Source organism: Parus major, chromosome 6 (genome assembly GCF_001522545.3).
Source record: "Parus major isolate Abel chromosome 6, Parus_major1.1, whole genome shotgun sequence".
Taxonomy (NCBI): domain Eukaryota; kingdom Metazoa; phylum Chordata; class Aves; order Passeriformes; family Paridae; genus Parus; species Parus major.
The window spans coordinates 6,799,821-6,824,894 of NC_031775.1; the positions used below are offsets into that span (position 1 = coordinate 6,799,821).

General features: G+C 38.1%; 1 protein-coding gene across 2 annotated transcripts in view; it reads right to left on the reverse strand.

The window, feature by feature from the left end:
* The window catches only part of GRID1 (glutamate ionotropic receptor delta type subunit 1), a 497,344-nt gene that overhangs the window by 79,736 nt on the left and 392,534 nt on the right, over positions 1 to 25,074 (reverse strand). For both annotated transcript variants that reach the window (XM_015633150.3, XM_019007270.2), the window contains exons 6-8: positions 24,532 to 24,705; positions 13,231 to 13,392; positions 11,857 to 11,976 (exon numbers count right to left, since the gene is read on the reverse strand). In XM_015633150.3, coding sequence (XP_015488636.1) covers positions 11,857 to 11,976; positions 13,231 to 13,392; positions 24,532 to 24,705 — 456 coding nt within the window. The remainder of the gene's footprint in view (positions 1 to 11,856; positions 11,977 to 13,230; positions 13,393 to 24,531; positions 24,706 to 25,074) is intronic.

The window sequence follows — 25,074 nt, forward strand, 5'->3', positions numbered from 1 at the left end:
GCTTATTTTTGGTGACAGGAAACATGGGGAACAGGGAAGGATTTGAAGCAATAACGGGGCAGGATTGTGGCTGTACACAAATGGCTTTGGGTTTAAAATGTGTTTACTTCTAATGGAAAAGGAGGAGAAAAAAATCCCTTTCCTTTGCTCTCTGATCTGGAGCAGTATTAATGCACATACTGTCTTTCTGGATTGGACCATGAAATACCTGCTGAAGAAAGCCAGAGCTACAGAAGGGAGATATCCTAGAGTGGTGTTTCAAAATCAGAATTAAAACAGCCCTCTTCAACTAAAAAGTCAGACTCTACAGAGCCTTGCTGCTAGTCTGATCCTAAACTTTTAAGCCAGGAAATACCCACAGTTATTATGAATTCAGAATAGCATTTCTGAAATAATTAAAGCCAGAGAGGCAGTAGGTACATTGATGTACCTATTTTATACCACCTACATCTAGAAAGTTAATTCAGCTACAGGAAAGGATATTTAATCTTTGCTGCAGCCTGACTAACTGCTGTGGAGCAATGGGGATTGTTAATGTGGGCAGGCTGAGTTGGGAGACACAGGAGGGAAGGAAGCTGAAGAGATCCTTGCTGCTCCAATTCTTCTCATCCTTCTAGGCAATCCTTCTAACTCATATTTCTTTGCCAAAAAAAGGGCAGCTTATCTTCAAAATCCAGTATCAATACTCAAAAGACCTACCATAAATCCTCCTATACAGAGAGACAAGCAAAATGAGCACAGATTCTTAAAGAATATTTTGCTCAAAATCTGTGAGAATAGACAAAGATAATCTGGCAGGCAGCAGGAGCAGCGGGCAGGTGAAGATCCGCTCTGAAGTGCTGTATATTATGAAGAAACAGGCTGTGATGTACCTGTTCTTGGCAACTGATATATTTTAAGCAAGAAAATTTGTTTCCTGATAATATTAGGATCCAGCTCTGGGGTCCCCAACTTAAAACTAAGATATGGACATGCTGCTGCAAGTCCAGAGGAGGCCAGGAAGATGATCAGAAGGCTGGAGCACCTCTCCTAGGAAGACGGTGAGAGAGAGCTGAGGTTATCCAGCCTGGACAAGAGAAGACTCCAGGGAGACCTTACAGCACCTTCCACTACCTAAAGGTGGCTACAAGAAAGCTGAAGAGGGACTTTTTACCCATATGGGGTGACAGGACAAAGAGGAAGGGTCCCTTCCAATCCAAGCTATTCTGTGTTTTGCCTGCAAATTGCTTGTTCAAACAGTCATAACTCTCTCTTGTGAATTTGAAAAATCATAATAAATTATACTAAAAAAACTAATGTAATTGCAATAATTGTTCTAAAGCCAAAACTACTTAATGCCTTAAAATTTTGATTAGTTCTGCAAAATGCCCTTCTAGTGTAATCTGAGCTCCTTTCCTTATAAAATCTGACCCTCACTGAAAAACAAAAGAATATAATCACAAAAGACCATCCAATCCATATTTCTCATTTGGTCTTCTCTACTGGCTACAATAAATGACTGCTTGGCACTTCAACTTGGGAGTGGAAGAAATAGGAAAGGAGAATGGTATGTGGATAATTAAAAAGATTCAACAAGAGTCATCATGGATGAAGTGTTATAATGGTGTTAAGCCCTGCCTGGCACAGTAGAATTGATAATAAAGTTTTGTAATACCACCCATAGGGAAAATATACAGAAGCACACTACATAAAGAATGAAAACATACATGAATTTTTTTCTCCTTCTGAGATTTAACACTAGGCATTTTTCATTTTTTTCATTAATTTTCTAATAAATCAAACCATAGTTAGCTACAGATCTTTGAATAATTCATCTGTCATTCAAAACAGAAAAAGGAAGGAAATAGATATAGATTTGGAGAAGGAATGGAATCTGTTTAATCCCTCAGTTCAAGTATGACAATATGTGAGTTCTATTAAAAAGCTGTGGTTAGGCAGCAGAGGAAGGCACCAGTCTTGCAGAACCAGTCGGCACACACAGTCACCCTGGATTTCTGCCAAAATAGGGGGCATGGTGGCTTCTCTCCTCAGCAGAGAGAATTTTATGGGGCACAGAACACAACACACAAGTGAGAACCATCAGCCAGGTCTGAAAGGAGCATGCATGAGAGGAAGAGAAGCAAACCCAGAGAGCAAGCCTGTGATATAAGACACTCTTCTTGAGATCTCTACAAGACTAGACATTTTGTTTTAATTAAGAAGGGAACTGAAATGTTCTGTAGTAAGAGCCACATTAGACTAGAAGAGTATGTGGGCTGTACACTAGATTCAGATTAGTTTTTTCATTTTAAACCAGCTCAGCCAGCAAATCTGTGTTTTTTGCTCCACTGGTTACTATGTTCCTATTTGTGTTCAAAAAGAAGAAGAAAGCCCTGAATGCTGAATGGTCTTAGAGTGAGTCTATCGAGGAACAGTCCTCCACTGAAGACTCAGAAACCAATCAGAGTTAATGAAAAATAACAAAAAAATCTGACTGCACCCCTCTCATGCTCATAAAGTAAGTATTTTGTGTTCTCTTTTGCCTTCTCTTGCCCTAGAAAGAAAACCCAAAAGCCATGGAGTAATAACATTTGTTTCTCTAGTGTAAATACCTTGTAGTATTACTGAGAAAGTCTGGAAAGCCTACTATGAAATACTTCACTCACATTATTTTAAAATTAGGAAGAAAAGAAAGAAAGAAAAAAGCAGACACTACTCCAGAAGGGAGCTGCTTTCTCTGCAAGTCTGAGCCGTGAGCAGCACTGTTTGCTATACCTACCCTTACACCTGATCCAGAGAAACATTCATCCCTATCTTAGCAAATGCCCTGGAGAAGTCCCAATAGTGAGTGTTCTCCAAACTTAGATTATGGCAGTGCTTTCCTGTCAGAATGGCAAAATAGCAGTAGCAGATTTCTGAACACAGCCACATGGTTTACATATTGCACAATAAATATACATTTAATTATCTGGACATCTCTCTGTGTAACAAAACCACAACCTCCAGGTGCTACTTTAATATAAACAGATACTTGGCCTTGTAGTTTGGTATTGAACAGCATCTTGAGAGCATGAACTCAGTTTAGATTCACTACAGCTCAGGCAGCAATATTGCAGAGCAAACTTGTGCCTTGCTGTATTATAATTCTTATGGCAGAATAAATTGCACATAAAGCTTTAAGAAAATTATAGATGGTGCCAGAACTACTCAAACTGAAATGATCTCATACAATTAAACATCACCTATGCTCCTAGTTACTAAATATTAACTTTTTCTCTCCCATGTAAGCAATTGCTGATTGTTGCACTTGTCTAGGACTATTTTCTGGTAAGGCTCCAGGAACTAAAAGCATCAGTACCTTTAGTCACCTCCCTGGCCAACAACAGTATTTGGAAAACTTTAGAATGCTTTGTAGAAGTTCACCTGTTTTTGAATTTTGCCAACCTTATGTATATTTAGATAACAATCCTTACTTAACCCAGAGAAATGCCCAAGAACTGGTATCAGCCAGATACCATCCCTAGATTTTGCTATTTCACCTACTTTAAAACATACTCACTTCTCTCAGAGTATTGTAACAAAATACTACCAATGCATAAAACTTGAAAAATGTAAGACTTTACAATGAACAATGCAGGGAGATACTGTGGTCAACCTGCTGAAACCAGCAAATCCCTCAACAGGCTGGTGGAATCACCAGTCCCTTAGCCACCTAGCACAAAATACCGCTGCCACTTTCACCCCTGACACAGTATCCCAGAACAAAAGGCATCTAGGAGGAAGAATTTGACTCCCCATTTTTTTCCCCAAAGTCCTGTTGTGTTGGGAGGAAGGGCATGATCAGAAGACAACACACAAATTTCAGATTCAGTGAGAACAAGTGCAAATGTTGTCCAAAGTAAAGCACATCCTTTTGGGACCTTTTGGTGGTATTCCAATTGACAGGAATTTACTGCCATAGTCAAGCAAGCTCTCTTTCTTCTCATTCTGCTCATATTCAGGGAGCAAGTAAAGTAAAAGCAAATAACTGGTGTCAGGTTCAACTATTTTTATGCTCTTTCTTTGCCTAAAAGAGAACCTGTGTCTGGCTAGCTGCTTTGGTCAATATTGTACAGCAGGATATTTCCTTAACTCCTTCACTATAACAGAGAATGTCTAGATTATTTGTTGTTTTTCCTTTACTCCTCGTTTCATCTGCTTTCCAACAAAGTCCAGTATTCTCAATTTCTTCAGGCCTTATCAGTAAAGTCTGTGGGAGCCTACAATTTACCTTTTCATACAAAGATACTGTTGAGTTCAGTAGATGTTTGAACACCACACTCATTAAAAATACAGACATATTGTGGCATGTTCAGAAAGAATATTTCATTTTAGTTGTTAAGTAAGCCTGTATTCATTCCAGTAAATGATGTTCTCTCAGAATGAAAACCAAGTTTTATTACGTGTCATCTGCATACTTTATCCAAATTCATGAACTCATTCACTCCGACTGCAAGATATATTGTGGTACTGGACCAGGGATATTCTGGAATTCTTTCCTTGGCTCACACTGATTATAGATTGTACCTATTTTAAGGTAAGACCCAGTGTTTCCTGTGTAGTTTGAAAACAGGAGTCCTCAATTTAAAGGCAGTTCTGTGAGGAATGGGAACAGCAGCATCTGCCAAGTACTGTAATGGCAATGAATTAGACAATAAAGACAAAGAAGTTCAGTCAGAACTCTGATGCCCTTTTGAAAGTATCTTTCCAAAAAGACAAATTTAGGAATTAGGATTATTCTTTTTTTAAGTATAATGAAATTAAGGAACCAAGTCAAAGCAAGCCAGATAGTTCTTGCCGCTTGGTGACAGAGAGGTTCCTCATGTCCCACATTTGGGCTGGTCACAAAGAAATCTTGTCATTAAACCTGTCTTTTGAAAACCTGCATGTGGAAATATTTATTCATACACAGTAATTTAATCTGGCATGAAATGGCAGGAAAAAAAATACAAATAGAAAGGGAAACTTAGATAACTCCTATTTATGTTGTTTATTTTAATAAGACTAAAGAGAAACCACAAAGTTCTTTCATTTTTCATAACTACAATGGAAGCATGGCCAAATAGATTAACTACCTATATTTAAAGATCCACTTTTGGACATATTGAATATATCAGAGCAATATTCACAGGCAGGCACAAGAGTTACCCTGGATTTTAATATTACTGCTGAAATAAATTACTTCATAAATTATGCTTCGCTTACATGCATTTGCAGTTTATCAAATGATACAAGACAGCAACCATTAGAAGAATTAAATACATTTTTCAATACTGTGGAGAAGAAACGGAATGGTTTCCCTCAACATACAGTCCTTGCAACTGTCCCTGACACTGAGATCATGCTGTAAATGAAGGGATGTTAGAGCTCCTTAGTTTATGTCCTTACAAAAGCCAAGATGACATCTATTCTATTTGACAGCTAAGAGTTAACAGTATTTAGGCATTATTATTGTTATTATTATTGTGGTTTTCTTTCAAAGCAGTTTTGCTAAACACACATTATACTAAAAAAAGTTATTCTGACATTCAACAGAAAGTTCTGGAAAAGGTGTGAATATTAAACAATCATGGATCAAAGATATTTCTCAGGGCAGGAAATTAAAAAAACAAAAACAGACTGTTCCTCTTTTCTGGAATTGTGAGCTTATTGCCTTTTTTCAAGATTGTTAATGTGAGAAAGAAAATTGTAAATAATCTCCATTTATGGATTTCTAAAATGGTAAAAAGAATTTGTGTATTTTTTTTCAGACTTCTTTTCTTTTTCTTTGTTAAGCTCAGTAAATCTTGACCTGCTGCTGTATGGAAATAGCTGGGTTTTTTTCATAGTTTCCACACTTTAGCACAGATTCTTCATGAGCTGAGCTACAGAAAGGGGCTTTTCTTGTCATTCCACTCTGAAAACCCTCCTAGGATTCATCAATAAATTACAGGAGCTTTGGTGAAAACTCCAAAATTAAAGATGCAACTGTTTTTACAAGGCTGATTTTAGCAATCCTGTTATCCCAATTTTATGCACTACTGCATATGTGTGAAAAAAGAATGTTATACCCACTATTCATTATAACCTGGTAGGTATGATATAATATGTATTTGACTTAGAAATCAAACATAATTTCTAAATATACAGATAGTGGTGCATGTGGCTGTGGAAGCTTCTGGAGCACCTAATTGTCCTGGCCCCACTCTTACCTCAGATAGGGCTGCTTTTTAAAATCTACCCTCAAGCTTCACACTGTGAAAATGTCATATAAACAGTCTTCCAGAGGGGAAGACCAGCACAATCTTATGCTTGGAGAAATTCCAACTCAAATTTGCAAGACATCCCTTTAACTTGGTGTTGACACCGGCACAGTTTGCAAATCCAAGAGTTTATGCACAAGCATAGGTCCCATTGGCAGTGCTTTCCAAAAACATAACTTAAAATAAAAAAAACCACCAACTTTTAAAGAACTATGTATCACATATCTGCAATAGAAAATACATTTTTTTAAATTGCTTACCCACTCTCCAATGAAATAATTCAGCTAGAATTTTACAATGAATGCATACACAACATTAAGTATATTTCAATTAGAAAAAAAGTCCAATTTGCAGAACTTGGGCAAGCAGTGACCCCACTTTATTTCAGGGAAAAAAACAAACCAAAATGCTCAAGGTTGTTCTGTTTCTTTAGTTTTCTTCTATGATTTAAAAATTGATCATAGCCATTTCCTATATGTTAAGATGCATTTTTCACCATGAATAATTCAACTTATGGAATATGCAAGGAATGCATTTACTTTCATTCCTCACATACATCATGCACAGAAAATAAGAAATAAAAATTTAAGGGGGTTCATTAATTTGAGTAAAATACTTCAGTTGTTTTTTCGGTTTGACACAAGGTGGTTGTAGGATGAATCACAATGCTCTTTTTCCAAATTATTTCACCATGACACTCAATCAACTCAAGCACAAAGAGAAAGTTTAACCAATTGTAAATATGTGGAAATTGCAGTCTACCAAGAGGGAGAGGACTATTCCCTTTGCAAAGTAACAGAGGGATTTTAGTGATCAAATGTAGCCACAAGTTCAGGCTTACATTTATGCTGAAAGATACCTTGGGCCAAATGGGTAAAACTGAAATACTACACCTGTCACTAAAGGACACGAAATGATTCACACAAACACTCTCAGTGTCAGAACAAGAAAACTCTCTTTATTCTCTGACTCCAGTATTTATAGATTCTCGACAATGACCAGGGATTGGATAATTAAGTTACCACCTTCCCAAGCACACTGGTCATGAGAAACGTCCATTAAAAGACGTTTCTTAGAAGGAATGTGATAAACAACTTATGTTTATAGAACTTTCATGGGAAAGTAACTAAATCTATGAAAACTTTATCAGAAGGCTTTTGGTTTCAGGGCAACATATACCCAAGTAGTTTTTGGTGTAAAAAATAAGTCTGTTAATGACGTGCTCAAACAGGAGGCAGGAATCTGTTTTACATCTAAACCCAGGCAATTAAGTTATGTATTTTTTCATGTAAGTAAAACTGACTCAATTATGGTAGGAATCACATAATTCTTTTGGTGTAAATATAACTTTTAGCAGCATATGATGGGATTTGGCAATATTATTGAGGGTGAAAGCACTTGATACTGCAGATGTCTAAAAATACCATTCATTTTTGCAATGAATAAGAAGCATGGGATTTGTCATCATGGGAATAATGAGATTTTGTCTGAAAGTAACAATCCCAACTAAACCATGGTATCGGAATTCAAAAATGTGGTTTCAATAATTGTGAAACATATCACAAAAACTACTTACAGTGACTTCTGCAATCTGCCTCAGAAGTGCTGTAGGAAACAACTATAACTGTTTACAAAGCTGATGATATTTCAAGAAAATCTAATTAAAAAAAAAAAAAACCAACTGACAGAAATGAATAACCAATCATAAATATTACCATTTTGAACAGAATGCTTCTCATGAAATACAAAATGTGTGCAAACCATTAATTCTGCCTTCATTACAGCCAGCTTGGGAAAGAAATGCAGATTGCTTTAGAAAAACTATGTCCCCTGTCATAAAGTAAACTGAATACTCACATCATTTCACACTTACAGATCTTCCTGGCAAAGATGAAGATGATCATAAAGCTCCTTACAGGCATCATCTAACTTAGCCTAATCACATCCCTGCAAGGTGTGTTAACTGTTACAGTTCTCTCTGCACACATGGTCAAACAAGAATAAATAAGTTTACACCTCAAGAGCTCACAGTGATGTGACAACTTGCTATTAAAGCCACCCAGGAGTTTCTACTCCCTTAGTTTTGCCATAGGAGCTGGATCACCCAGCTCTTATATTGTGTAAAATCTACCCGTCAGGAACATAAGAAGTATGAATAGCCCAGATGTTCCGAAAGTTCCATCAAGGCTTTCATGAATAAAAGTTAATAATATAGATAGTCAGTAAGGAGTGAATTAATGTAGTCCTGCCTTCCATTCCCCTTCTACGACCATTGGAATATGAATGCAGGACATCAACTTTATTTCTGCTTTTTCCTTTTTGATCTATTATGTTTCCTTATCACTTTACATCCAGTTCCTTTTTTTTTTTTTTTTTTTATTTTAATGTACAGATACTCTGATTGTTATTTCTGAAGTTATTTATAGACACTAGGAATATAAACCACAGTGGTAATCATCAAGCAGTAGACATTTAAGCCTCTTCAGTTTCTCCAGCAATCTTCAACTTTCAAATGCCCCAATAAGCCACCACAAAAATCTTTATTTTAAGCATGAATACACAATGCTTTCTAAACTTTCACATGTACACAGTGAATAGAAGGCAGTTACCTGATCCTTTTGTAAAACAAGGTGATATATGTTAAGGGACATACCTGGTTCTTTTATGTTTAAACCAAAGAAATTAGAGCATTTTCTGAAGTTTCCCTTTCACTAAAGCACACCAAAAGGAAAAACAAACAGTAACACACAAAATACACAAAAATCTCTGTGAGCCTTTACCAAATCCACATGGTGTTAGACTTGAGTAAGAAAGGACGAGACAAAGTGACTTGTGGAATAAAGAAGCTACACTGAGCATGAAATATATATATTTAGGTGCAATCATAACTAAATCACAGCTAGTGAAAGGAAAAATGGTCTACAGAAAGACCAGATCTCAGAAAAATTGGAGAGTCAGATGCCTCTGCAAAATAGCTCTGAAAGTTCCTGCAGATTTGAGTTACTGACTTGGATTACTTTCCTCCCAGGAAACATTCTGGTGGAAATGATCCCCAAGAAACTTTGTAAGGGATGAGGAGAGTTAAAAGTCCAGTTAAAAGCTTTTGACTGGATACCCTCTAAGGTTCAACACTCAACATTACAGTCTTTTGCCCTATCCTGTCACTGATCCTAAGTACAAAGATTTCTTGTAGAGTCTGGACAGGGCTAAATAATTACAGATGCTCTCCATACATAAATAAAATCATGCAGAAAGAATTCTCTGTTTTCTACCCAAAATACATACCTCTACAGCTAAACCTGACCAAAGGCTGAAATTGAAACAACTGACAATACATCAGAGCTGGTCTTTCACTCAAGTAATATAAATAAAACAAGCATGACTTTCTGAGCCTTTAAAAGTACTTCTAAGCTGTAACATATTTTTGCTGCAATAATAAAAAGTCTGGCTAAATAATTGAATTCCAGTAGTTCCATGGTAATTTTGCTCTAAGAGGAATCATCTCTTCCAAGTTCTTCTCTGAACTTCTGTAGCATATTGCTGACTTTTTACTCACTCTATATATTACACTGAAAGGATAATTTCCAGAACTTCATTTTAGCTCAGAGCAGTATTCCACAGCCATTAGCTTTTTACCCATTTAGAATTATACTCCCTTTCAATTCTTGGGAACTCTATAGTGTTCCACATTTAACACCCAAAGAGTGTTCCTTCCTATATATAAAGCCTTCCTATATTAACCACCTAGCAGCACAACCTCAAAGCAGCACACTAGGGATCAAAAGTAATCAGTTGGATACCAGGTCAGCCATTTTAGTAATTTTTCCATTTAATCATTTTACCGATTTCTTTGCCTTGTGGTCGCTTTTGAGTGATATTTTAGTTATCTCCACCTCACACCTTTGGATTAGGTGTCAATCTGGTTAGTGTCTGCACATACCAAAGTGAGAGCATTTGTATCTGTGGCACCATATTTGAAATACACATTAATAATGTATATTCACACATCCCAGTTTGCCTGTAAAGCTCAAACCTGTGCTCTGTGGTGTTCATGCCAATTTTACTGGAAGGTAATTATGACTTAAGCAAAGTCACTTGGGAATTCTGTAACAAAATGGGATCATACTTTAATGCCCCATGGCATCCATGTGCTAGGGATAACACAGCACTGAAAGGACACAAGTTTTCTGGACTGGCAGCTGGAAACAGTGGGGTAGTCCACAGTATCTTGCATGGCACCAGATATTTCTGTTTTGAATACTTGTGCATAAAGTGAGAAGCATATGCCTGAGAACCAGGATTGAGTCCTACACTTCCTAAGCCAAGCTTGTTTTATTAAACAGGCAATACTTTTTCCAAAATTAAGACAATAAAATAATCTTTTCTAATTCACATAGTGTTTGAAATGTAAGACTTCCTCACTTTCAATCTTCTAGAAATGAAAGTGGATTGAGAAATAACCTCTTCTGGTCACCACAATATAAGAGCCAAAGTGAAGTATTCAGAGGCATATTTTTGGCAACCGAAAATTTTCAATTATATCTCCTGGAACTTTATGCATTTCAAATACTTGTCTCCCTTCTGCTGAATTTCTAATAGATATTGCACAACTTTGGCTCCATGACCAGAATCCTTGTGCCAAATTAGACTCTGAAAGAATCTCATGTTTAGCTGATAAAGATGATTATGTAAACACAAGTTCTTTGCTTGTTTTTCCACTTCTGCAATTCAGACAAATCAAAGCAAATCACAGAAACCAATGGCCAAATGAAAATTACAAATCAAATATATTTTAATTATTTGTGAAATCCTCTTTGGTCAGCTCTTTTTAATGTAGGACCCATTGATCATACCATGGAAATGTCTGTATTTCAGCCATCAGAGCAATTTAGAAACTATTTACAGCATGGGTTCCAATCAGAACCTCACTGTTCCACTGGGAGTTTCATATATTTCTGTAGCGTCCCCTCTGCCTGAGTGTGTTCAAGGTATCCTTTGCAGAAAAGACAATTTATGTTTATAATCCCATGGAACCACTTTAACTGCCTTCTAATCCCTGGCAGTCCTTTTTCCACCAGCTACCACTGACAGATCAATCTTTACTTTTCAGGGCAGAGCACCTTTCACTTTGGAAATTATCTTCTCTAGAATTTTTATTTATTTATCTCAAATTCTTGCAGCAGCTACATTTAAAACATCACAGCGTGTTTATGTAATTTATATACTCAGCTAGCTTCCTTAGTAAGACGTGTCAATTGTGTTGTCTCTTTCATATTTATATTATAGCAACCCTATCTTAATTAATAATAAAACACATAAGCTAAATTGTGCAGTCCTCACTATTATATTCACAGGATGCTTATGGCATTACATTGTTACTGCACAGGAAAAATAACTTGCAGGATTCCTGCCTACCAATATAAAACTGGTTTTCAAGATTTAAGTGTGTAATAAATTAGAAAATATTTCTCATAGAGTAAATGTCTTCTGCAGCATAGCACTAATTCATTCTTGAAGAATAAAATTTTCTCCTGTGAGGCAGGATGTATATTATTTAGAGGAAAACAAAAAAGAGAAGGAAGCAGCATATCTTTACCCTCCGCACATCTTTGCCGAATGTTTCACTGTAGCTGGTGCCCAGTATTTCAAATTGGACATAGGGGTTGGCTCCATCTTCTCTGAACTCCATAACACCAGTTAGCCCAGTTATGTGGCCCTAAGGATATAAGTTTGAGAAATTTCAGAACAGAAGACATTTGCTTTCATAAACACTCTGCATAAAATGTGTGCCAAATATGCTTTAATCATGTTTACAGTGAACTTAAATGTGGCCATTGCATGTTTTTCAGTAGCTCAAACCCAGCACTAGACAATAGACTTCTGTTTTAAATTTTTTTGGATAAAATTACTGTAGCAGTAACACACACAGTGTTTATGAGCCATCAGGTCATTACTGTCCACAGAAACAGACCCCAAAGAAAAACAGAAGTGTCCTAGTGGACTGTGAGGCAGCAGCCCTCCCAGCGTAACTGAGAGCAGTGGGCTCAGTTCTCAGCTTGAGCACTAAGGCATGAACTCCTAGCCCAAAACAGAGGGTATGCCTGCTGTGCTCCCAAGAGAGGCATGAAGGAAAGATAAAATTGCATCTCTGTGAAAATATCACAGTTTGATTCTGCCTTTGTAGCAAAGAAGCTTGAAGTGACACAAAAGTTCAAATTAATTTATCAACAAAGGATGGTATAATTAGGACTTGTCAGAATGATCAAATTGCATCATTTTATTAGAGAAAAATTATTTCATCAATATATATTTGGGAACAGGGGGTTTTCTTCTACACAATTTCAAAAGTTAGTATAGTAAAAAATCTGGGGTTTTTTTCTACTATTGCTTGTGATCAAGTAACTCTCATACAAGAAGTTGCCATGTGTCTGCAAAGCCACAGTTCTGTCCATATTTGAGTATTTTAGCACTGTGCAAGACAATGTAACTGTTAGTGACAGCTTAGCCAAATAAGATCCTTTTTTTCTCTGCTCGGGGCTACAGTACACAAATAGATCCTTACCAATGCTCAGCTAACTTACAAAGCTATCTGAGCTGCAGAAAATGGAACATAAGTCATAAACCTCGTCACTGGTTTCCCCTCCTTCCCCCCCAGGCTCCTAAAGTTATCCTCTTGCAAAAATGCAATTCCCATGAGTACTCCTGATCCTACTTCCTCCACAGAAGGCAGCTACGAGAACAACAGAAGCAGAACACACACCACTGGAGCCACACTGCACTGTTTGTAGCCTGTTTATCATAAATCATTTGCTTGTTTAATAGCTGTAGCTTGTCCTTGGTCACTGTAGATCACTTGCTTGTAATACATCAAAGAAAAGTTGAACAGAAGTTAAAACCTTCTTCAAATGCTCAAGTAGATGTGAAGCCGTTCTTTCAATTGCTCACACAATGGAGGTTTGTCTTTTCTCACCTTCTTAATAGTCTCTAGCATAGATCTTCCTCCATTCCAAGGTTTGGTGGATTTCCTCATGCAGTTCAGACTTGCCATGCTGTGCCACTTCCTGTCCTCCAGTTTTCTGTGGAAAGCATTGGCCAGCATGAGCACACTGTCATACAGGTACAGGTTGGAAACCTGCAAACAATAATAAGAATGAGCCTCTTTTTTTTATGTGAGCACCTTCCAAAGAAACTATAAGAACCAGCAAAGAAAACAAAATAAGATATAAATAAGAACTAAAAGCTGGGTATGTTTGACATGTTAAACAGTCAAAGCATTTGAGACAAATTCCTGTGCTCCTGGGTCCCTCTGTCCAATGGATTCTGGCACACTGGAAGTGCCTGAGCATTACTGCAATGCAGTGCTGTAAAGAGCACTCCACATATAAACTCAAACTACAGAGGGAGTACAGCTATCTATCAATGTAAGACAATGATTGCTACTTTGTCAGTCCTTTTCAGCAAGGAGGGAAAGGTAGAATGGAATTAGGGTATTGGGTGTTTTATTCATTTGAGCAGCTGGTAATTTCTGGCACAGCAAAATCCAATGCACACGCAACTCTTTAGAAGAGAAGGAGGAGAAATGACAGTATTATTTTGGTCTTAGAGTCTCTTTCCACCAAATATACATGAGACTGGTTACGTGCCACTTTCTCCAGAGCTACTGAATTTGGCCTCCTTATTCTTCAATTTACATGAGAGATACAATAACATACAATAAACAATTTATGACAAAGACTCCAGTAAGAACAGAACACCACACTAGTAATGCTGAGCTATGTATTTAATTTTTTAAACTAAGGCATGGCTCGCAATACATGATTAGATCATTGACAGGCAGTAGTATCCACTTCAAATGGTAAAACTTTAGCAGTGGAAGCTGGCTAAGGTAAGTGATTTAAAAAAAAATCATTAGATACTCTTCACCTGTTCCCAGAATTCACATGCCCACTTCTTCAAACATATACACAGGGGGCTGGGGTTAGATTTAGTCTTTACTAAACTCAAATCTTCACTTTAAACCATTGGCCAGATACAGCTTTTTCTATTAATACTACAATAACAACAACAACACAACTACTGGTACTACTATTACTACTACTACTACTACTACTACTAATAATAATAATAATAATAATAATAGAAATAATAATAATAATATTTCTTTTAGCTGTAGGCTTTAATCATGGTTATCCCTGACTTTGCCATTTATCTCCTGGATTTTTCTACATCTTAGAAAGTAATGCCTAGAGACCAGGAAAGGGTTGCATGTAGAAGTTAATTCAGCTGCATACTTCCTATAAATGAGACTTCCTAAGTATCCCAATAAAAATGTCGCTCTGTGAAAGCTTAAACATATATTACTGTTGAATCACTGGCTGCAAGTAAACTGATATCTGTAAGATGCTAATCTTCAGAAACAAAATGTTTCGTGTTCCATAATCTGGAGTTTGACATAAATTGAAAACCTAGGCACTTTGAAGTATCTTGTAGTATAAGTAAATCTGAACAAAAGATATATAAGCAAAAATTAATTTTGAAAGAATCAAAATACAAAGAAAAAAAGATGCTGCAAATACACATTTATTTAAGTTACTAAGTATAGAACAGGGATGTTAACATGAAAACAATGCAAAACCTATGAGATACTATCAGGGAGAATCTCTCTCATCTGGCATTGCCACCTTCTTTCCCTTCTTTTCTTTCCAGCGTTGCTGAGCAAACATTCCACATAGCCTGTATTTGCTATTTTATCCAGTTAAAACTTTTCTTTTTAAAATATTTTCTGAAGTAGCTATTTACCATACCTCCTCTGGTTTTAAGAAAAGTAGTTGAAGAGTTAATAAGAGTCCCAGCAACCAAGTTTCTTCTGCTCAATTGCATTTTTTTCCCTATTCTGCAGATATTTCCAAACAACTTTCAAATAAAGCAACCAAGCGGATCCTTACTATTCAAAAGGGCACTTTTCTTCTGGGTTAAACAACTCTTCACAGAAAAAAATCAAAACAAACCTCAGATCCCACAAGATACACTACCCCAAACCACACACCACAAGATCCACTTCTTAGAAACAGATTTTACATACATAAGGAAAAATGCCATTTCTTATAAGGCTTCATGATCCTCTTTGCTCCCAACTGAATTTGTTTTTACACACTCACTTTTAACTGACAACTAATTGTCTGTTGCCTTGGAACTTCCACAGATCAGAAATGTTTTGTGTTTTCTCTGTTTGGCATTGTTCTTTTGCAGTTCTGAAAAACTGCAGCCTCATTCCCAAAAACAGTGCTTGGCTTGCTAGCAGAGAGCTTTAAGGCAAAATACAAGATGCACTTGGGTACACTGTTTTCTGCTTTTCGTGTGCTTGGAGAAGACACCACAGTTCTGCACATGTGACTGACAGAGCTTGGGAGAATTGCACTGAGGATCTCAGCCTGCACAACCTTGCACCCAACTCAAATTACCTCCTGCTGCAGAGCAAAACGAAACAATGCTGTGTTTCACAACCTAACCCTCATAGTTCAGCTAGACCTTTAATGGACTTTGCATCAGTATTGTTCCATTAATTTCTTTTGAGAGAATGCTATAAACTGAGAGATAGCAAGAGGGGCTCTGCACAAAAGGAGTCTTCTATTACATTTGTACTTATTCCTCATCTGGAGATCTGTATCAAGGCAGAAGAAAATGTTGCAGAGAATAAACCAAGATACTTTCTGTCATGGAAAGAATATTTTTGTATGTTCTGTTGTATTATCCACCGGTATTTTGCCACTCTGGTTCTCTTTTGCTGAAAGCCTCATCCCAAACATGAGTAAATGGTGCTTTTTAATGAGCAAAATTCCTTCCTTCATATAATCATACTCTATTTATTCCAGTAAAAATGACATGCATGCATAACTACATTTTACTCATTACTCACTGAAGAGTCAATATCCTACGGAAGAGTAAGTTTCATCTTACTCACACAATCAACACTTCTATTTTAGAACAGAAAATATGCAAGCTAGGAAAAACACAGCAACAAAATTTTCACAACTAAGGCTGTATCTGTAATAGTAAGAAAAAAAAAAAGACACAAACATTCTGGCCTAATCTCACAGTAAATTCAGGGCTATAATAATTTTCTTTATTACATTTAAATACAGAAAAATCTCTTCATATATCCTAAATCATATTTGCAACGGGAGCTTTCTGTAGCCTCCAGAATAGTGATGCTGTGAAAAGAGAAAGAATTCAGGAGACATGGCCTGTATGCCCTTGTTACTGCACCTGCACACATATTTTAATTTTCAGTGAACTGTCAACTTCCCTATGAGTATGGACAGGACCACTGAAAGGGAATTTTTGAGATATCCAAGGGCTCAGTTATACTCTGATTCCATCAGTACTGTCAGAGTCTGAGAAAATAGCTAATTTAAAACATTCATCTTCAGGTAGCATTCAGAATTGGTAGTATAGCAAGAAAGAAGCGGAACAAGGCAACATACTTGGCTACTTTGGGTTTTCAAAGCTCTGAAGAATTTTTTAATTCCCCCATTTGGATATTCACAGGGGAACAGAGGAGGAAAGGACATACATCTGTCTGAAGAGATTCCCCTTAACAGAATAAAAATTCCTAGACTAGAACAAGTATTTCATTTTGGTCATGTTTGGAGGAAGTGACAGTAATTTTTAGTTCTTTCACTCCATTGTTGACAGGGTCAGAGCTGGAGGTACGGAAATGGTTTTTGATCTATCTGCTATAAGAATGATGGTGACTGCTTCACCAATATATTAAAGAATATACCCTGTACATGAATAATTTTAGGCATGTTCTGGTTTATCTTCTGGAAATTATTCCAGACATTATGAATCTCTTTTTTGCACTGAAGAAATAAACCCACCATACACTAGTAGAGCACAGCAGAAATATTCAAGAATTTAAATCTATCACAGTATTAAATGTCATTTCATAGAAGTTTCTATGTGAACTTCATGAGATTTTTAAAATTATTTTACTTAAAGTTATGTATGAAGAAAGCTCTTAGCTCCTTCAGAGGGACTAACCACAGACAAGTGCTCTTCTGAAAAGGCCAGCAAGCCACAAAGACTGACCCCAGCTCCTGAGTGGCCACCAGAGCCAGGAGTCCAGCCAGAGAATGCTGAAGAGATTAGCTGGAAGGCAAGCTGACACTGAGATGTCACTACTTCAAAAACTCATTCCCAAGCTGGGCATCTGTACCTTGCTATTGCCAAAATCACTCTGTGACTAGCCACAGTAGTCAGCTCCAAGGATGAAACAGATGGAAGAGGAGTTCAGAGCAAGTGCAGCCTGCCAGAAATGCGTGCTGCCTGAGAGATCATGGTGACTGCTATGCACACCCCAGCATGCCCTAAACCGGTGTGTCAGCTTTCAGAGTTCAAGTACTGCCCGGTGCAGTTGCACATTTGTGTCTCTAATGACAGAGTGCATCTCACTGGGGGCAGCAAAGATTGGTTTATTTATGGTATAATGGTGTGCTAACGAGGATATTGTTAGAGCATAGGGAACGAAAATTTGACCTGTTTCATTTTCTTAAATATGTTTCAAAGAATGACAGAATTTCTTGGGTTAGAAGGAATCTTTAAGATCATCTAACTCCAGCCCCACTGGTGTGGGCAGGAATGCCATTCACTAGACAGGCTGTCCAAAGCCCTGTCCATCCTGGCCTTGGACACTGCCAGCAATGGGGCATTCACAGCTTCTGACTGGAGCACTTGCCAGTGAGGACTGAGGCAAATAAATGGAGTACCTTAGCCTTCTCCTTATCCTGAGTAACCAAGTCTCCTGTTTCCAGTCAGAGAAGGTTCATATTTTCCGTCTTTTTCCTTTCATCACCAACTGTACATATAGAAGATTTTGGATTTTCCCTAGACATCTGTGGGCAGACTTAATTCTATCAAGGCTTTAGTTTTCCACACGCTGACTGCTCAGAAAATTTCTCTGTATTTCCCACCAGCTTCCTGTCCCAGATTCCAGTCTCTATAGACTTCCTTCTGGTGTTTTGATTTATCCAGGAACTACTTGTTCATCCATGCAGGCATCCTGGCATTTTTGACTGACTTCCTCTTCCTTCTGGATCCTCCTCAGACCACTCCTGGCTGTATCACTGAGGCCCACAGGGACCGACAGCAGCAGATAATGATCACTGGACTGTATGAGGCCTGGTAGTCTCTCAGTCACATCCCTGGCACAGTGTTGTATCAGCAGCCAGGTGCCTCCACGTCCCTCAGGAGAAAGTCACCTCCTGCCTTTTCTTAGTTGAGCCGGGTGCTACACAAGGAGCAGATGAGGCCGCCTTACTCAGCTCCAGCCTCTCCCCTGATGTGAAGGGTCTTTTCAGCCTGCCGAGTGGTGAAGCGGCTCTGCAAGGGCACTTCAGGATTTGGGGAAAGTCTCTTCCTCCTGCAGATCCTTGCTTTTGCAAGTTTTCACTCTCCTCATCACTGTCTCCCCTCCCTCCCTCCCTCCTGGGTGTGCCAATTTGGGTCTGTTTAGCTGTGGGCCCAATGCAGACTGTGCTTGGAGCCAGCTCTCCAACTCCTTCCCAGCCTCCCTGATGTTCCTCACTTTCCAGGGCCTCCTGCAGCTCAGCCAGGTGTGCCTGGAGGTTGTGTGCCTGCAGGTTGTGTGCCTGCAGGTTCTGTGCCTGCAGGTTCTGAGCCTGGACACACTTTCTTGGGCAGCTCCCTGCACCAGGAGACAGGGCCCAGCCACTCCTGGAGACTGCGGCCTCTCCCTTCAGCAGCCGCAGCTGGGCAGAGGCACACGGGCTGCCACACCACATCCCTGCCCGGCCACCGCTGTCCCCAGGGAGGCTGGGGCTGGCTGCTGTTTGTCCTTGTCCTGCCCACACCCATCAGGCTCTCTCGTGGGCAGAGCCCACCGTGAGACAGCACACCAGTGTCTGCTATAAATACACACTTGCTGCTCAGGGAGAGCGAAATCACAGCCAGCAGTCTGGCATTCGTGGGAAACACAGTCAAAAACAAACATTCATTAGAGACTCAAATGTCAGCTTCAAACTTCCAAAGGGCTATTTATTTATTATCCCTAAGGCAAATGAAATAATATTACTAAAATTCTCCTACAACCACAAAAAAACAGGCCTCAACTGTATGATTATTCAAGCCTTCTGTCTGACAGTAAGGATTCTAACTACTGTATTATTTAGTGTTTTGCCCATTTTAATTTTAAGTATCTCAATGAGCTTTTCAAAGAGTTCTTTGCAAGACTGAACTCTAGAATCTCTTTTTAATTGATAAGCAGCTCTTCTTTCCTTTTTAATTTTCTTTATGCAGTTACACATATCACAACACTCTTCCCTTCCTACAGGTTCTATTCTCTGAATGCTCACAGTCCTTCAGCTATTTATTATGGGCATTTAACACCATTATGAGTGTTTTCTTTGCCAGTATGTTTTGTAACAACATGTCAACAATGATACAAGGCCTGGATTACCCTGTAATGCTCAAGTTTGTTAGCTGGAGGCATTGGCTTCACTCACTAAACATCTCAGGAACTTGGCACAGAGAACACTAACTATGCAAGGGAAGTCTAGAAGGAGTGCCTTGATAAAGAAAACTGAACACAACCAAGAGTCAAACAGAAGGACAAGAGGTAAATGCTGAAATTGCAAAACAGTTTACAAGATTATAATTTTATTCTACCTCATTTATAAATAAATATAGGTACAAATTAGGTTTCAGAGGCAATTACAAATGAAAAATGGAGGTACTGATGCTTTCTTTGAGCCGCTAGTGTCTGCTTCCTGATTGAGCAGTGAACAAAAATTCAATGAAATAATTATGCAAATAGAAAAATCCAGCAGTCAATAGAGGCAGAGAGGAAAAGACCACTGCAGAGCTTACGTGGGGTTTTAGCCTCCAGTGTGATCACAAATCCCCCATTGCCATGGGACACCTGCAGTGCTTTGGGGTTTTTAATGATTTCTTCTGCTAACACACCTTATAGAAAACACACGTCATTGAGCTTCGGGGAGAGATTTGTGCTGTGCAATGGGCAGTAAAGTCAGTTCAAGGATACTTTACATTCACATTGTACTCAGAAACAATTTCACTGTGACTGAACATCTGGCCAAAAATCCAAATAAAACATTGCTAAAGAGAATAGCAAATATAGGTTTGCATTGGAGGAAAAGGAAAAATGTGGCTCATCAATCCTTTATGGGAGAAAGTGAATGCTTTAATAGGGTTTAATCAATATTTACTGCCCCTCAGTAGCACTCTACAATTGTTAACAAGCCAAATGAGAATAAGGCCATTTAGTTGGACAAAACTGCAAGATCAGGCCCTTAAGTTTAGGCACTCAAACACATCCTAAAAAAATAAGTTCACTTACAGTAGTTAAATTGCAGCGATTCCCGAACAGAAAATAGATCAGAAATAAAAACCCAGCTTTGTAGGAGCAACTGCTGAGATGCCTACATAGATATCTGATGGACATACCACTGAAGAATGGAAATTTTACTCAAGCAGAAGATTAGCTCTTTCAATGAATACCCTCCCACACTTCTCAACATCTCCTCAAATATGTCCAAGCAATGCCTGGAATAGTTCTTCAGCAGAAAGGCTGGACTCTCAATCAGGAATAACCTCATCAATTTTGTGAGACAGTATGCTGGGGTTTTCTTTTTTCCTTTTAAATCCTACTATGTATTTTGGGTCATGCTGAATGATTTCAGATACACTGTGTCCCTGTAATATATTTTAATATGTTTAGAATCTTACATTGGTTGAACTCATCAACTGCATAAATGGTAAGCAAAGGCAAAAACAAAGTAACAGGAACCACATTTCTAAAGAGAAATATTTCTTAATAAAACATAAACAAATAAAAATCTGATTTTGAATTTATGAATGCATTGTGACTGACCTGATGAAATAAATAAATACCTTCATAAAAAATCAAGTTTGTAGAATGCCATGAAAACTAATACTTAAAGGGAAATATTTTGGAAATAATCAAGTTATAAAGCAAAAGTTTTTCAAATTGAGTCTGTAGGAATATTTCTGAAATAATCTAAAATGTTTAATATCAATTATACCACTATATACCATTCAAATGCCATGTGAGGATACATGCCAGGTCTGACTAGGACTAACTAGATTTAGCTATAAATTCTGAAGTGCTTCAGTGCTTTCTCTCCAGATGAGGCAACACTGACAACACTGATGGCCCCAACCACAGGATACCAGTGGCCAATGGAAGAAAGCAAGTTCTAAACTCTGTCTTTTCCATTTACCAAAAGTAAATGAGATGGACACAAAAAGTCCTGCCTGAAGAATAAGACAGAGAGAAATGCAGTCCTCTGAAGACAAATAAAATTATCAAGACAGGAAACTTTATAAAGCTTTTTCTCCACTTGAAGCAGAAACCCAGCTGAGTATATTATACGTGCAAGAAATAAGGGCATGAGCAAAATTTTGACAAGTGGGTTGATGGAATAAGATTGGATTTCCACAAAGCATTCAGAACAGATGAGTTTTTGGATGAGCTTGCAGAACAGCCTGATCTTTAAAAGGCTTGTCAGAATGCCAAACTGGGATGATCACCCACTGAAAAACAACCTTCCAGGATATGGTACTAAAGACACAGAGAACAAAATCGTTCCAAAAAGATTTTCATTAATTTAGCCAGAACAAAGTTAATAATCCATGACGTAAATGTTTCTTTCTTCACTAGCTTGTTAAAAGTGCTAAATTCTCCCCTAGAAAAATACTACAGCTAGAGGTTGACAGAGATTAGCTTATTCCTTTTCAAAGTCATTAAATAAATAATTAACCAACAATAGCTGGTAAGTTACCTTGACAACAAACAATTATTAATATGAGACTGCCCAAGGGAGAATGAGGCAGGGATTTCCAAGCTGTGGTGTTTATCAAAGTACTTCAAAATAACACAAAGACTCAGTGCTGGCAGGCGGTCACTGCCTCTGGTGGATTCATGCAGCCTGACATGGGGCTTGGAGCTCCTGCAGCCTCTGGCAACAGGGGTAATTCAGTGATGTACTTCTGTACAGCAAAAGGTCACTGCTATTTTTTTTAAGTAGGAAAAAGGAAACAGAAAATTGCAAGTACCTGAATTACAGGACCATTAATAACATGTCAGTCACACTCAAATTAATATGAGCTGTATGTCTGCAAGGTGCTACATAAGGTATTTTGGCAAAATCTATGAAAAATAAATGCAGCTATGGAGCACTTCAGGTGTAACTGCACATGATAAAAGCATCCAGTATTCAATCTATCAACATTTTAAAATATACTGGGGACAGTTAATTTGGAGAACTCTCACATGTGCCCTCTGTCTTTCATGCCAATTCAATTGGACATGAAAGTAATGGAATCAGCTGCTAGAAACTTTTCACCTCTGCACTTCTTTATATCTCTTGTTTTTAAGTTCATAGAGAAGGAACTAATGGGAAAAGCATAACATTACCATACCACTCTCTCAAAGACAGTTTCTAAGGTGGCATAATGTTTCTGGAAGATAGAAACTGAGAAATGTTTTGTTTCCTAAAATCCACATCTGAAAATCAGCAGGAAGACAGTCCTTATCCAGAAGTCCTTATCAATGGAATTTAGTAACAGGACATGATGCTGCTGATGCTAGCAAACCAGTTACCAGTTTGCAAATTTGCAAATTAGAACTTGCTCACAGGCCTGTCAGATGAGTCCTTCAGATGAGTCTGAATTAGATTATGCACAAACCAGCACAGGCAGAAATACTCAAAATCCTGCTGTAATGGAAGATTATTCCCCAATGTGTGATTTGTTGGTGCAGCATAGATAATTTTTCGTCATACTGGAAATTGCTTTGATCCTCTGAAATGAGCGGCCTTTGTTCTCATTACAGCATACCTCAGAGTTACTAACAAAGATCAAAAGTGACTTTTCTTGCTAAGCCAAGGCAGACATAGACTTTCCACTGTGCAGAAAGAATACAGCCATGCTCAGAACTACAGGGGGTGTGTTTGGCTTTTCCCAAACTTTGCCATGGCTAGGACAGAACCTGAGCCAATAGAGCTTCTCCTCAAGGAGGAACTGTTCATATCTGTCCCTTAAAGGATTTCAGTCTCTGCAGCTACAACTTTTTAGTAGGGTGCAAATAAGTAAAATTAACACCCCTATCCCTTGGAAAATCTTAATCCACTTCCCTTCCTGACAATCTCCCTGCCTCTCCTGATCTGAAAGTCTTCCAGACCAGGACAGGAGTTCCATCTTGCAGGGGTCCTGTCGCCACACCACCCTCCTGACCAGGCTGCAGCAGCCCAGGCTGGTGACAGCCCCTCCCCAAGCCTAACCAAGCCCCTCTCGATGACTCCACCACACACACCCACACTGGAGAGCCCATAGGCTCAACCACTGTGTCCTCACTCAACCCATCCCCATTTAAGACTGTTTTCAATTAAATGGTTTTAACTGAGTTTATATTTTAAGTCCCACTAAAGTTTATAGCTATATCCAACACCTTCAGCAGTGATACAAATGAGATTTTTAACTGTGTCTAAAGTACACCAAAACACATGAGTCCCATTGAAAGTCCAAGGCCTTTGTTTCTGAATTATTGCACTATCAGTGGAAATAGCACCTATTAGATAATATTTAAATTACTGGAAGAAAAATTCTGATATCTGGGACAAATTGCCAAGAAATGTCAAGATGCTGCTAACACCAGAGTCAAATGTGTTATCAAAACCTGAAACTTGAACTAGCAGTGCATATTTTACACACTCAATTATCAGCTGCTGATGACTTCTGAGGCTATTGAAAAGGGACAGACTGAATACATCGGCTTGATTCAGTCCATTAGCTAAATATGAAATGCTCTGCAGCCCAATACCTATCAGATTTCTATTATCCTCCCAGATTAACTCTTTCACAACAGATGTCTAATAAGCATAAATACAGTAAGCAAGCAGAAATGCCATAGGACTGTGATGGCACAAAATTTTTCAAATATAAGAAGATTCTTAAGAGAATGAAATATGCAAAATCAGCTCTGAATTAGTGCAACCACTTGCTGATACTTTGTGGATGTAACATCACACCTAAAGCACTCAACACTGGGAAATAAAATAAATTAATAAAGTCAAGAACAGTTGACCAAGGGTTACATCCTCAGATTTATCTGTATTCATTTCTTTCCTCCTGTGAGTTAATACAGCCACAGAAAACTGTCCCATGACAAATTCCTAAGATGGACATTTTTCTGCTGTGCACAGCTACTGACCTGCAGCATCTGAAGATAGCCTTCCTGTGGATCACACAGCAGGGATGATATCCGGTGGTTGTTTCTCATGCACCTCTGGTTGTTGTCCCTTGACAGAGGGAAAATTTGCCGGATAACTGTCATCCTCCCCAGAGCACTATGCACCAACTCTAATATTTCATTATCAGTGATTTCCTGTGAATGGAGACACAGTCATTTAAAAACATATATTTGTCCAGACATTTTATATATTTATTTCATTACTGGTTAAATGTTTTTTTAAAAGACAATAGGAGAAAAATGTTACAGATGCATATGTTAGGCAAACAGTATTTTGTGTTTAGTAACAACAATGCTGTTTTTTTAATACATCATCTGAAACAAAATAAAACAGCAACAGCCTAACACAATAACATCTATTTTGACAATACTACAATTTTGCAGATGTAGCTCCTCAAAGGAAAGCACCAAAATGGTCTCAATAGATTTCTTAAGAAAAATTTTAGAAAAAGAGCCTTGAAATGAAATTTATATAGAAAGACCTTTAGTTTGACAGACTAGGAC